The following is a 15,577-nucleotide window of genomic DNA, read 5'->3' on the forward strand; positions in this document are numbered from 1 at the left end:
ATGCAATAAACGTTTGTATAATGCCATCAAATAAAGGAAATTGTTAGAACTTTCTATCTCTAAAAGCATCGGTTTCTCCAAAAGTCTATTATTATTATAAGCAAGGACTTATTTTGTGTACTTAATTTAGAATCGCATAATTTCACAAGTAATGTTTGTAACACACTCTGAAATGTAAATTTTCTTTCCTCCAAGACTTCTTAAGATTCCTGGCTTTGTAACAGGTAAAGCAAAGATTTTTAAACCATGGACAGCATGCTAATTTAGAAAGAATTGATCAACTGGCTTTATTAATCTAATGGAACATGGTACTTTCAAAAAAGTATCAGAGAACATTAGAAAAAATTATTGCATTTATCTATCTAGAAAACAGCATTACTCTACACTGGGGAGAACTCAGTGAAACTGGCTGGTGGTTAGCAGTAAAGAAACACACATGAACTGGTTCTTCACATACAATTCAATTAAACAATGGTGTTCAGTACTACAGAATGTCATGGATGCTAAAACCTTACCTGCGTTCAAAGCGTAACTGCTTCAATTAACAGAAAGAAAATCTGAAGGCAGCCAAAGATACCATCCATTACTCCAGACATCCTTGGACTGCCCACCATTGGAGGCTGGGATGGCATTCTGGAGGAAAGTGATTATATATGTCCTGCTCATGTATGTGGCTTTTGGCCACTCTTGGAGATAGAAGAGTATAAAAGGACCTCCTTATTTTTTAGTCCTGACACTACAATTCGTATGTTTTTGCCTGAGCATTTCAGCAGGATGACTTACCTAGTCTAATAATACTGCTGTAAGCAGGGAAATACTTTTATCTCAGCCTGCTGATGAACTAGTAAAAACTGGGAATGGAACTATTAAATAACCCGCTGTTTTAGTGCCTAAGTTTTACTAGATTAACTTATGTTCCTGGCTTCTGTAGTGGAGTTCAGACTTCTTATGTCTCCTTTCTTTGGAGTATGTAGGGAAAAGAAACCTGAATTTCTACAGCAGCCTATGCAATTGAAGTTGGAGTTGCTGTGATCCCCTGATTTCCTCATCATATGGTCCTCCATCCCTCCTTCAATCCATGACTGATGACCACCTGGCCCTACAAAAAGATTATTAACCTTCCTAAAACCTTTATGTTTTGTAAAGCTGGCTTTCTGACATCTTACTCCTAGATCAGCTCATTAGCAGGATCAGACAAACACAACTAACTGCTTATGCAAAATACAGCATAGGAATGTGCATGTAAAGGCAGCAAAAAATGCTGAATCACAGCAGCTAAAATTTATGTTAACATAAATGTGGTAAAATCAAACCCTAACTTCCTGATGGAATCCAGGATGGCTGATGCACAGGAAAGGGAACAAGCCACAGAAAAGCAGAAAGCAAAGAGAAAAGCAACAGACACATGCCTCAAATTCTGCAGATTTCTGGGATTACAAAACAATAGAGATATCAGAGAAATGAATATTCAGGCAAGACTGACAAGACCTGATTTGTATTGATATAAAATGCTTTCATATGGTGCTTGACTATCTTATAGGCCTTTCAATCACTCCTCCTCTATCTATTTCTCACACTTAAGAAAAAGAAAGCCTTCAAATGTTACAGAAAAATTGCTGGTATTTACAGGTGAAACCATCTATATTTTAGTAAGTGACAAACAAATATGTATGTGAATGCAATTTAAAGAGAGAAAAATATTAATTCTTACCTCTGGAATCCCATCCATCCTTGTCAGTAGAGTAATTATGATCTCTCTTTCACCAGGCTTAAACTCCAGAATTCCTGTGCTTCCATAAAACTCATTATTATCTCTTGGTTCTACAGTGTAGCGCAGAAACTGTCTGATGAGGCTTCCTCTAGTGCGAACAATCTGCAGCTCAACAGACTCCCCTTCCTGCAAAAAAATAAAATTAATCTTTTTCTAGCACTCTGTTAGAACTAAGTCGTCTGTAATGTTTAAGTGACGTTACTCAGATAGCTACCTTGATGCTGTAGGGACCTCTGGAAGAGGAAGAAAATTCGAACACTCCTCCAGGATCATCATTTTCCAAAATTGTAATTTCACAAGTAGTAAACCCGTATTTCAGTATCTGATTTTCCACACTGACCCTGAGAAAGGAAGGTAAGAGGTTTTTTTCAAGTTGCAACTCTGTTTAGCAAATCCATACAGAGGAGATCAGGATATTGACAAATTTTATGAATAAATTATGAAAGCCAACAGTTACCTACAAGGATTAAAACAAGTTAAGAATGATACAACATCAGAATGTTTTATCCATTCGTAAAAAATAAATAAATAAATAAATTAAATAATTGCCTCTGAAGTAACTTTTTGTTTGTTTATTTCTGATTAGCTTTTTATAGCTAGTAACTCTGTTGTTTGTTTGTCTGTTTTTGATAACACATGCACACAACACACAGGAAAAGAAACAGAATAGTTCCAAGAAAAAAAAAAAAAAAAAAAGTTAGTTAAATTCAGAACTACTTTGTACTTGGATCAAGGTATAAAGGAAATTCCAAAATCACCTATGCTGAGATTACACTGAAAAGCATAAATTTCCATTATTGCTTTGTTTGTCAAAGTTTACTACTGACATAAAGAGGCAGAAATTTGACCCTCGATACCATGGATTTCATCCTCAGCTCTGTGTTAGCCTGCCTTCTGTAGATGTGGAGACTACCTGTAGGATCCCCATCTGACTCTACAAAATGTTGGACCTGCTCTCAGTAGCTCAGACTCATTCCCCTTTCTCATTACTCCTTTAAAGCACATGCTGAATGGTGCAAGAATGAAGTACGTTGACCAAATACGCATACTTCAGATTCCTCTCAGTAAAGGATTTCTCTCTCTGGGCTTCTCCTACACCATCTTGATCGTACTCTGTGACAGGAATGGGCAGTATCTGATAACAGTAATGAACCTTGCATATTACTTGCTTGCCTTTCCTCAGAAGCAGTAATTTTCATAATTTTAAATTTCTTATAATAAAAATTCCAGAGAAGCACTATTGCAGGATGCATCAAGAAAACACCTTCAGATTGATGGTCTGCATATGATTTATTACATGTAGTTTTAGGTACTTAGATTCCTTTGCATCTTTCACGTTTCCTGTCAGTATTGTATTTTTCAATGAAATCGTGGTCCTGCATACTGTACATATTTTTGTGCTTTCACTGTGCTACAACCTAGACTTTATCAAACACTATTTCATGAAGAAATGTGATCTATTATATCCAGTTTTTGAAATCAGGCCCAGAACTGTGTCCAGAAGCACGTTTTAAGTAACTGGAACCTACACACACAAAAACAACTTAGCATTGTTGTAGCACAGTCTACAGGACAGGGTACAGGATGCAAAATAGGTAATACCTATTTAACAGAGTAACGTGCTCATGTTTGTTACATGTTTAAAAAAAAAGAGTCAGTAGAAAAAATAACCTGTGTTATATAAATTATATGCATGTTAGTCTAAATCCAAGATAACTTTCCTTGTCTTTGACTAGAGAAAATTACTCTGTAACTCTAATCAGTTCAGCCATTTAGTTGGGGCAAACTGTATTTGTAGCAGTTTAAAACAATTAATTCATTATTCCATGAAACACTCAAATATCAAACACTGAGCCATGCATTCATAACTTTCATCATTCACAGATCCTACATAAAGAAATGCCTTCAAGCAAGAACCCCATGCCATTAAACGAAACACCAAAGGGGAAGCATGCGTTGTCTGAAGAGATGCAGAGACGTGATTCTTGGGGGGGGAAAGAAATGATAAAGACAGTTTCTGTCCAAACCAACCACTTCTAAAACAAAGCATTGATTCACTGAGGACAGAAAACAGTTCACCGCACTTACCCAAAGAACACGACAAACCTTTCCGTCTCTACCCTGTCAACACAGAGGAAAAAAAAAAAAAAAAAAGAGGATGTAGAAAGTAATGAAAGTGCCACTTACTAAAATTTCAATACTACCCATCTTATAAAAGAACAAAAAACTAACAAAAGGGACAAAAAAAAAAAAGAAAATGAAAAAAAAGAAGGCTTTCTTTTTACTTTCCAAAAGTTTATAATGTTCTTTTTATGGGAACCCTGCTTGCTTGGCATTTTCCTGTTGACAAAGGCCAGCAAGTGGGCAGTTCCCACTTAGGAGGAGTGACCCCATGACCAATTCAGCATGTCAAGAGCCACTCAAGGTGTTCCCTACCAAGCCCTCCTCAAAGAGCTTGATTACTGACTGCGTGATCACAACTGCAGCAGCCATCCACGATTATAACCCTTTATTAGGGAAATACATCTACGTGCCTCTGTGATATGGTGTTTCATCAGTCTGACAAAGTAATGATAAAAACAGATAAGCACAGAAAGAGTACTGATGGGTACACAAGGAAAAGTAATTAGGCACAAAATCACAGCAAACCTCATTTACAACAATTTTTTAGTTAATCAGATTACCAAAGTAGTATATATACATGTATAACATAAATACAAATATAAGAAAGAGAAGCAGAAGGAGAAAAAGGGGAAAAAGAGGGGACAAGGAAATAAAGGGACAAAAAAAAAAAAAAGAAAAAGGGGAAAGGAAAAGGTATTTGCTAATCAAAAGGTTAAAAAATTAAATCAAGTTTCAACCAAGCATTTATAACAAAACTGCCACATGAAGTCAGTCAAAAGGGCAGCATTATTCTGCAATAGTAATCATGTATTTTGGCTTTCTTAATCAAAAATACATTAAATACAAAAACTGTATCGTCTATCAAAGCACCAAAAACAGATTAAAACAGTGTTTGTAAGGTGATAATTGGGCTCCACTAATCTCAAAAATAATTTAGATTTGGAATTCAATACAGACAAGAGTTCACTCTAAATTCTGAGAAGTAAATACATTCACAGACGTTCTTTCGAATAGGAAGTCTGAATTAATTGAAATTTGTTATTGATATTCACTGAAGCTAGGTATATATTGAGACATTCTCCCTTCCCTCAGAAACATGCAAAAGCATTCAAAAAACAGCAAAATATTAACACAATGAAAAGATCAAGGAGAAGATTCCAGAGTTGGTAATGCTAAAATTTAATTATATCGCTAAGCTGTTAGTAAAATAATTTACAACAGAAAATAAAAATGAATCACTATATCAAGTGAGCTTTTGTTATGTATTAAACCTAGACAGCTTTCAGGTCAGGAAGCAACCAGTAAAATTCAGTCCATCAACTGGTAAAAAAGAACATTGTTCAGGTGGTTTCTCCATACAAACCCCATCTTGAACACCTGGATCCTTTTATTTATTTACTTATTTGTTTGTTTGTTTGTTTATTTATTTATTATCTGGTCATTTTTTTTCTCTGGCTGATATCATGAGTGGTCAGGCAGCTATCACTGCCCTGGCACAGTAATGTTAGTTACTACTCCAAAAAGTCATAAAACATCCTATGCAAAAACTTAATAGAAGCAGCTAGGTTTAGGTTTCCAGCTCCAAGATGCTGTTAAGCAAACAATGAATGAACGAAGCTGTGGCTGCCCCATCCCTGGAGGTATTCAAGACCAGGTTGGATGAGGCTGTGGCCAACCTGATCTAGTAGGTGCCATCCCTGCCCATGGCAGAGGGGTTGGAAGTGGATGATCTTTAAGGTCCCTTCCAACCTGAGCCATTCTGTGATTCTAAGAATGGTGCACTCAGTAGTATTCTTTATATCTATACTCTAAGGCATATACATGTAACTTTTCATAACATAGAATGCGTATCCCTAACAAGAAATTTTTAAAAAATAGTATTGAAAAAAAAAAAAAGAAGAATTAAGAGAACAAAGATAAATTAGGAAAGTACATTTTAAATTTAAATCCAAAATGTTTGTTGTAAAGTATTCTCACAGGTTTACTTTTTTCTAGGAATAATAAAAAAAAAAAAATCCCAATTCTATTGTTTTGAACAATTACATTGTAATGCAATTATCATACTCACATCCTGCAAACTTTTATCCTTTTAATCCAAATGCTTGCTTTTCGGTTCAGTGTACTCTTCATGTGCTAAACCTAAGTCCATACAGGGCTAAACCAGGCAAGGTGAAGCGTTCAGCAAATAGCTGCATAATACTTCCAGCAGCCAGCTCAGATTGACCCGGAGCAGCTACGGGGCTGGACACAGGGTCCTTGCCACCAGAGAGCTGCCAGGACACCAGCCCCATCCCCTGCCACGTGCACTTCCAACCTCGAAGAACAGAGGTTGTTCTTATACCACCCTGTTCATATACCACCCTTACACCACGGAGGAGATGCTCCCAGACTGCCTGACACTACACGGGTCCAGTTCAGTCCCGTTTCACTCCTCGTGGTATGTGAAACCAGCTCTTTAGGTGTTCCTCTGACAGCAGTATGGAAACAGGACAAAGAGGGCTATTCAGAAGCAGCAATAAAAGTTAAAACAGCTGCTTTGACATGGTGGCTTAACCGTGGCCAGCAGCTCCAGCCAGTGAAAAGAACTCTTGACCAGGAATAAGGAGATACCAATCACTGGGAAAGCCACTTCCCTGTTTTTATCCTCAGCTTATTTTTTCCTGTAAAATGGCTATGTATGGACATGAAGTTTCATATCGTCACAGACAGTAAACCCTGGCAATGCTTATGATGCTGCCATAAGAAATACAACCTCAAAGTGTGTAAAGCATTTCTTATACAACAAGACTAATGTGAAATGACTGATCATTAGGGAAATTCTTTCAGTAAAAAAAATCATAATTATTATGTAGCAAGAACTACAGATGAATTAGGACAACTGACAGGAGCTTCAAAATGTTTCTTACACTTTTTTAAACATGCAGTACAAGAAAATAGGAGAAATTAGAGTTTTGACTAAGTTTAAGGTACCATGAGAATTTCAATGTTAAGAACTAACTAGAACCACAAAATAATTAAATAAATAAATGAAAAATAGCTTTGAAGTTAATAACTTTTGACAAAATCTGGAATTTCTGCAGAACCTGAGTGTTCTGAAAGACACATGAGAAACTTAATTTCCACTGTGAATCTACATGGCTGTCATTATTAAACCACACTTCTCTAAAAGACTTTCTTTTCTATCAGGGTATCTCAAAAAGGGGGAATTGAAATTGCTTGTGGAACATTACTCAATTTGCTTGCATTCAGTGTTCACCCCCTCTTCAATTTTTTCAGGATTATCTACTGATTTAATTAGAGGCAGGCTCTAGCTCTAAAGAACTGCATTAAAGTAGGATTTGCCACATTAGACTTTCCATAATGCCTCTCATCAGAGGAAACACCTTCTCTCCAGGTTTAATCCATCATTTATTTGATTTTTGAGGCTATTTTAATTTTTCTGAGTCATAGCAGGAGAGATATGTTGTTGTTATTTTGAGAAGTAATGAAAACAAGCAGTAGGTGTCCAGCGCACTCATTTCAACATTCTACTATTTTCAAATGACTTTTTCCCCGTTAAAACACAGTCTGATCAAACCCTTGAGGCATCCCTGGAGGTTTTCAAGGCCAGGTTGGACTAGGCTGTGGGCCGACCTGATCTAATGGGTGGCATCCCTGCCCATGGCACTGGCGTTGGAAACTGATGATCTTTAAGGTCCCTTCCAACCCAAGCTATTCTGTGATTCTATGAAAATTTACATAAGTAAGATAGATATGGTTTTGAAACAGACACTAACCAAAGGGAATTACCAAATAAGGAGAAAATCCTAGCTCCATTAAGCAGTATGGCAGTGAGTAACCCACAACACACAAACCCTTAAGCCCTGTCCATCAACACTACACAGTGATTTAAATGGCCCTCCTATGCTTTTCTAACTTTTTGACATGTAGCAACCTCTTAAACCCAAAAATGTTTAAAAACTGCCAGATATTTCACAGTGAAATAGTCAAGTCTGTATTTTACATTTGTAATTTTCAAAAAATTACTTCATAACTCATAGGTCTAATCATTTTCCACATAAACTGATGACAGAATTTCAGCCTATGGAAATCTGTATCCCATCACTGAAATCACTAGAACTATAAAAATTTCCAAATAATGTTGCTTCAGTTTATTATATATAGTAAATGAGATTTATGTCATAACATATGCATATGGATCTGTTCTGGCATCCTAACTTCCATGAGTTAAGACTCAAAAAATGCTGGAGCATAAGGACTGCCTAAACAGTTGTCTGTTTGTTGATTATCACTTCCACAAAATAAAAGTGATTTATCCCCAGATCCCAAAGTCTCCAAGTTCTCAGTCTCACCACCACTCACTCATGAGCACACACACAGGCCACGTCCCCAGCCCACATACCCTGCAGGTTCTGGCCCTCTGGTTGTGCCAGGTGCCAAACTGATAGCTGTCTGCACCTTAACTGGGGGGCTGATAACTGCCAGTGAGAGATTACGTTGTGTAGAAGGAATCAGATTTAAATCAGATTTAAAAAAAACTGATTTCTGTTTGTGCTTACCAGGTAAAATGAACAGCCCTAGTATGCATATATGCTCTCACAAAGCACACACACAATTTCCATGGCCTGTTCCACCTACATTCATCAAGAAGACCAAGGTCTTTCCTTTCTCACATAGATTTCACTACAGACATCTGGTTTTATTTATGCTTGGTCTCAATTCAGGCCTATTCAGATAGGGCAGGCATTCAACCTGAATCTGCTCCTAAAAAAAGAAAATATAAAGAAGCTTCAGCAGATACAAGACTCTCTTGCTCCTTCATTACTCATCATTACTCATCTGTGTTCTTTGGAATCATATTTTTCATGTTATACATTTTCCTCCAGTTTGTGGACAAAATTCAGAGCTAGTTTTAATATCTATGGTCTAAGTATAGAGACCATAAAGCAAGAAAGGATAACATTTTTTTTAATGGCTTGGAAAAAATATAGTTATGGATGCACTTAAAGCTTATTTAAAATTGAACTGCCTTGACAATACCACTAAGCCGTAAATAATACATCCTTGTTAGAACTAATTATTTTGATTATTTTACCCGTGCTATTAATAATTGTAATACATTGAATTCTTATGAACATATGTCTATGTCTATAGTTTCATTAAAGTTCTTACATGCTTTCTTTTCTCGCTGACTTATGCTACAATTTACGGAACAGTACAAGCACATCTACAGCACAGTGCATCTTTGTTTTCATGCTCATTCACTACTGCTGTGAGGTGCTGGCTGCCAGCCTCGGAAACTGAAATCTTCTATTTGTCCACAAAATACCAACCAGGCTGAAAGCAATAGCACAGGCTTACACGTAACCCTGCCAGTATCCTTCAACCCTAATTTGAAGAGTCATGTCTAGTACTGAAAGGATGATCTCTGCAGTCATTTCATTCTTGGCTTCTGCTAATTAGTTGAAGTGAGGGATGCTACCCAGGTCTAGAGAAAAGTTCAGATTCTATCTATCTCCTCCTTGCTTACTTCTTTTTCCAGGACAGACCACCTGTTCCTCGATTCACTCTCTGACCCTGCCAAGTGTGGGAAAGCTGCTTACTGTTGGCACACTTTTCACCATCCACTTCATGATCAACAGAGCCTACGGCTTGCACCACACACAGCAAAAGCAGAACACTGGTTGTATTTGTTCAGCTGCCAGTTCGATCCCTGTTGCAGCCACCATTTTCAAGGTATAGCCTACAGTTGTAACTCAGGATAAATGGCAGAAAACTGTACTTTCACACACGTGAATCAAAAAAGTTACCCTTTCATGCTGCTTACTTCTATCTACTTACTTGTTTACCTCAATACCACTCTGCATTCTTGGCCACCTTACACTCAAAACTTGAACCATCATTTCTAATCCTAGTTTCCCCCTTTGTGCCAGAGACTCTAAAAAAATTCCTTGAGACAAACCAGTTTCTCCCACAGAAAGAAAGCAGAGAACTGCTTGCAATAGTCTCTGTTTTTATTCTGAAAAGGATTGCCTTTTTAATGTAATGAGTAGCCAAGGTAGAATAAAATAACTAGTTCTGAGCTACATGCATTAACCAGCCACCTTTTAATCAAGCAAGCCAATCCCGCAAAGGAATAACATCTTCCCTGTGTGCCATAAAGATGTTCGAAAACCATGTTTTCTGAAATGGGATCTTCTAGTGATCAACAACAGCTTGAGGAGCTTCTTGCCTATTGTTTGCTAATGTGGAATCACTGTGGATATCTGTTGTGGATATCTAAGAGCTAGCCTACGCTTCCTGTACAGAATTAAAATACTTCTTCTGCATAAGGTAAGGACTATGTAAGTAGTAGATGTTCAGTGTGGAAGCTGGTGCTGGCAGACCACTGTAGTATGTTTTCAGTAAAAGTGGAAAATGTACCTTAGACAAATAGGAGGTAATACAAGAGCACGTGTGGTGGTATTTCTGTATTTACTTATGTAACTGAGCTGTGGGAAGCAGGACAGACGATATAGCCACGACACTCTTGTTAGTAACTCAAAGAGGGAAAAGACTCCTGATTATAAACTAATTTAAGTTTTCTGAACAGTGTTCACATGCAGATAATAGTATCACCTGAGGGCCCTTACAGCCTGTTATCCTAAAATCCTCCACTAGATGAGAAGGGAGACCAGAACACTGTGCTTCAGAAACCCCACTGCATTCTCATTAGCAGAAGACTGCAATAATAGTCACACTGGGATATTCTGGGGGCTAGGAGCTGACAGAAGTATCTAATTATCATGGAATATTGAACATGCAGATCAAAGAAATAAACTGCTAGTCTAATTCTACAGTGACACCCAAGTTATAAATGTTTTTTCTGACAGAAAAAGTTCTGCATTGCTTTTTAGTTCTCACTTTAGTTTTTCCCATTATCTTACTAAATATTATTTTTCCGAAAAAAAAAAAAAGTGTTAAAACCAAGAGCTATAAAAAAGATCAAAACTGAAAGAACTTTCTAAATAGCATACAGAATTTTCATGAAAATATAAACAGTTAAGTCATTAGATAATAAATGCAAAATGGTTTCTTACATTGATCTCCAGTCAAAGAACCCATACACAGTCTGAAACAAGGGCCCACTATTTCTTCAGACACATATCAACACAATGCAAGCAATACCATGTCATTAACACTGTGCTAATCTATTATGCATAAATTGAGTACTGAGCTGATACATATGAATAGAGAATAGGGTACAATACCTGTCCAAAGTTAATAACACAGTTTCGTTCATTTCAGGTACATCATCAGCTTTAATGGTGATGTTAATTGTAGTATCACTTTGTCCAGATAAGAAAACCACGGAGCCGTTAAAAGGACTTATATCATCCTGTGTTACTGCCTTTTGATTGGGACCAGAGGGTTTCAAACTCCAGAACACAGTTGCTTGACCATCAGTCCCATCTCGATGCAATGCAATGGAAACCTGTGAAACACATTAATTTGTTGTGACTTGCAAAAGTAGATGCAAAACCAATTACTCCCTTGCAAATTACTATTTGAATAAATAATAATAAAAACAAAAGTTTGGCCAGTTCTAATTTGAGAATGGGAAATGATCTATCTTATTCAGGATTTGTGTCAGTCCTACTTTACATGACTATGCTCGCAATTGGTGAGAGAGACTAACTGCAGTATCTTTTGCTCTGTGTGAGCATCAAGGGCTAACTGGTTTTAGATACTTACACAGAAAGCAAAGACCAATCTCAGTTCTCTGGAAATCAGTAACAGATTATTTCAGAGCATTTTTTTTTTTTTTTAAAGAAGAGAATATTTAGGATAAGACAGAACTTACAGGAAGGCTTTTCCTCACATTAATTGTCAAATGCTACACTGAATACAGCAAACTCCACCTTCTCCAAATAAGTTTTCCATAGCAAAAGACAATATAAAAAGGCTTACTTACCAGCGTAGCAGGGGAATCTTCTGGTTCAGAAAGAATAATCGGTAGATTGCTAATAAAGCCTATTTCTCCATTTGCAATATCTGGAGTAATCCTCAAAGAAATATTTCGAATTTCGCCTAATCTAGGACTCACAGATGGGACTAGAGGAATTCTATTCACCAGTTCAACTCCTTCCAGCTGTAGGAAAAAGTAAAAGAAAAGTGAGAAATAAGAAGCCTCAGCACCAAGTCAGAACAGTTCTGACATTTCAGAGTAATTTTCATATAAAGGAAGTATACATCTCCAGAGCAAATTCTTCCTACTGATAGCACTGCTGTTATAAAAATTTGTAAGTAGACATGTCAAAGAAATTAAGTGGATATTGTTGAGCTGTCAGCAGAATGGTACCCCTCCCAGACAAATCATGTTAGTGTATGTAATTAAACACAGATCAAGCCAGAGAGAGAGACTCTGTTCCAGATCAGCTGATACATTACTAGAGCTATTAACAACAGTCATTGATGAGCAGCATAGGCAATTGTCTAACATCATTTTTTGTGTCTTGCATTGATAAAAATCTAGGGAAATCACTGAAGTCATAATAATTTACAGCCCTTGATCAAACAGCCAAATAATAATCCACTTTTCTTTCCTCTCCACAAAATTTTAAGGAATTCTCTATCTAAGAACTACCAGAGCCGCATTAAGAATTTAAATTCAGTACAGTATTTCAAAACTGTATTTTACTTGTCACTGCATTTCTGATAGATTATAGATACTAAGAGGAAATAGATTTTTTTTCATCCTTTTCTTTAAAAGGGAAGCATCACTCGCTAAGCCCAGCACCAGTAGTGACACACCAAGGAAAGCAGAACTTGCCTGTTTAATTATTTCCTTTAAATATTATTTATTCCATGTGATTCTGTCTACATGCATCATTACAATAAATGTTTCCATAACAGATTTGCATATATTTCTGTGAACATTTCACTGGGGCATAAACTCCCACTGACATTTTTTCTTGGAGTTATCAGGTGTTATCATAGAGTAAAGCTTTATTTTTTGGGGATAAAATAGTGGCCTTTCTTAAATTCATATAGTAATCATGGTTCACCATTTCAAAAGATGATTTTTAAAGTCTTACAGTTCTTGAAACCAAACTCTATAAATATGTGGGCTGTATCATATTTTGTTCCACAACTGCTTGAGTAACACCCAGAAATATGCATGAACATTTATCTGATGATAGATGGAAATGTTTTACAAATACTGTATTTAGTAACTGATTCTCAACCATTCCAACTTGTTATCAAAAGTCTGAAGAACAGATGATGGCACTGTTTGTTTCTCCTCTTTTCTGAGCTTTCTCCTAGCATAGGCCCCGATTCTGCAATTAACAGGATGAAAGTGCACCATTGTGCGGTTATTAGCTCAGTAAACTTTCTGAAATACTACACAGCCAAAACAATTTGCTCTATTTAAAGTGTATGCTGTATTTGGATCCTGTATGGTACCTTTGGAATAAAGTAATAATCAATAAAGAACAGAGATTTTACTCTTTCTGCAATGTTTCCTTTAGTACCTTTTAAAGGAAACGAGTACAAAGAGAAAAAAATATATAGTTATTTGAACAATAACAATTAGTTTATGAGCTTAATTTTCAGAGTTAATCTTCCTAGCTATACCAAAAACCGCATCTCTGATTACAGCACGTTATTTAATTGAAGGTGTCACTAAGGAATATATCTCACATTAACATTATCTCCTGTACCTTTATTCATCCTACAGTTTCATTTGCTTCTCTGCTGATTCCTGAGTCAATTCTTTATTTTGCCTAAGTACAACTCATTCTAAACATGTTCACTGAGATTATCATTTATTCACGATGCAGAAGGATTGTCACAGTGATAAATAGTGGTGTTTTCCTTCTCTATGAGTTTCTAAATTAATTATTTGAGCTGGAAAGCTCCTCTGATTTAATTTCTTCAAACAAAGAAGATTTTATTTATAGTTCATGGAGAAAGTACAGAAAAAAAAAAAAAAAAACAGATTGGAATCTACAGTTTGAAAATCCAGGCAAAGTGCTTGGAATGACTGAACATTCTGAAATATTTATCAGATGTGTGTCTTGACTACAGTCAAAGGACAAAAAAAAAAAAAAAAAAAAATTGAATACATGGAATTAGACATTTAAGAATTTTGTGGATCTCTCAAACCTCTTGCAATCATAAAACATACTAACGTGTTCTAGTATTTCAGAAGGCAATTCCTAATCTAACTGTGAATGCCATAAATAAATAAATAAATAAAATTGCGTATTAGATAAACAATATAATTCTGGCAAAACTTTTTGTTCTCATTATTCCTCCTGTAAGAGAATGTAGGGAGGAGGATGTGGAGGGAGGAAATCTTTCAAAGGTCTTAGAAGTGATTACAACATCTTTGGTAGACTATAAGGAAAATACAAAACCTGGCAAATTTGAAATTCATGGATATAACATCAACACCTTCAATGATGATAAAAGTTATCTTTTACAAATTGAGATAGAAAAAAAAAAAAAAAGAAAGAAAAAAGTGAAGAAAACTATACAGGGAAAAAAAAAAAGTAAGTTCTCCTAACAAATTTATATATAAATGCAATATAATATACATATAATATATAATGTATATTTGACCCTTTTTAATTTAGAATAGTTCAGCTGGAAGAGCAAAGATCACAGTATCACAGAATTGTAGGGGTTGGAAGGGACCTGGTCAGGCTGGAGAGTTGGGCAGGAAGAAACCAGATGAGGTTTAACAAGAGCAAGTGTAGAGTCCTGCTCCTGGGAAGGAACAACCGCAAGTATCAGTACAGGCTGGGGGATGACCTGCTGGAGAAGGACCTGTATCAAGCCCAAGATACATTTACTTGCATGTCATTTCTGAAATTTTTCCTGCTTCAGTAATTTAATTTTAAGAACCTTATTTTTTTCACGTTCCAAGTCAGAGGCCAAGCAGAAACATGCTTCAAGGGGCAAGCAACAGACAACGCTGATCTCATTTTGATAAATTCCATGATTAGTACCTGAATCCTCTTTAGTTTTAAAATTTGTTTAATTACTAATGATTAGGGATAGAAAACTTTATAGCATAGTTATGAAAGATGTCTTTTTAAATAAGAAAATCTTTCCTTCAGAGCTAAGCACTTTTTTTTTTTTTTTTTACAGGAATGGTCATTTAAATTACAGTCAAGGGGAAGGATCAATTATTGAATCATATTCCTCATATTAAATAAGCTAAAAAACAAAAACAAAAAAAAAACCAGCTGAGATACCTGTATGAGGAAATGAGCACCATTTTGAAGAAATGCATCTTTTCTTATTGGTATACTCAAAGTATGATGTGTTTTTCCTTCTGGAAACAGGAGGATGCTGTTTCTAGACATATTTAGAATGCCATCTTTTGCTCTCTCAGGATCCAGAGCTCCAGCTGGAATATACAGTGCAGTATAAACTAACTGCACATTTCCAACTGTTCCTTTCTCCCTTACAAAACTCAAGGATAAAAAGCGTCCCGTTGGATTACTTTCAATCTTCTGATTCTCCAAAGGATAAAACTTTATTACGCCATAAACATCATCACTGTCCTGAATGTAAAACAAAAGCTGCAAAACAGAAAACAGCATCACTTACTCAATGCTACAATTAATATACACCACAGTTTTCACGTTTTCATGAAAGTATGTCCTGACTGTCATCATACATTTTTAT

General features: G+C 36.1%; 1 protein-coding gene across 12 annotated transcripts in view; it reads right to left on the reverse strand.

Moving 5' to 3' along the window:
* Positions 1-15,577, reverse strand: part of ADGRV1 (adhesion G protein-coupled receptor V1) — a 289,328-nt gene that overhangs the window by 249,435 nt on the left and 24,316 nt on the right. For 9 of the 12 annotated variants that reach the window (XM_066988535.1, XM_066988534.1, XM_066988533.1 and 6 more), the window contains exons 9-13: positions 15,142-15,471; positions 11,850-12,026; positions 11,146-11,369; positions 1,986-2,112; positions 1,712-1,897 (exon numbers count right to left, since the gene is read on the reverse strand). In XM_066988535.1, the coding sequence (XP_066844636.1) occupies positions 1,712-1,897; positions 1,986-2,112; positions 11,146-11,369; positions 11,850-12,026; positions 15,142-15,471 (1,044 nt within the window). Of the gene's footprint in view, positions 1-1,711; positions 1,898-1,985; positions 2,113-5,963; positions 6,041-8,454; positions 8,779-11,145; positions 11,370-11,849; positions 12,027-15,141; positions 15,472-15,577 lie in introns of those variants that run through there. The other 3 variants (XM_066988543.1, XM_066988544.1, XM_066988542.1) reach the window with 3 other exon arrangements.

Source organism: Anser cygnoides, chromosome Z (assembly GCF_040182565.1).
Source record: "Anser cygnoides isolate HZ-2024a breed goose chromosome Z, Taihu_goose_T2T_genome, whole genome shotgun sequence".
NCBI classification, from domain to species: domain Eukaryota; kingdom Metazoa; phylum Chordata; class Aves; order Anseriformes; family Anatidae; genus Anser; species Anser cygnoides.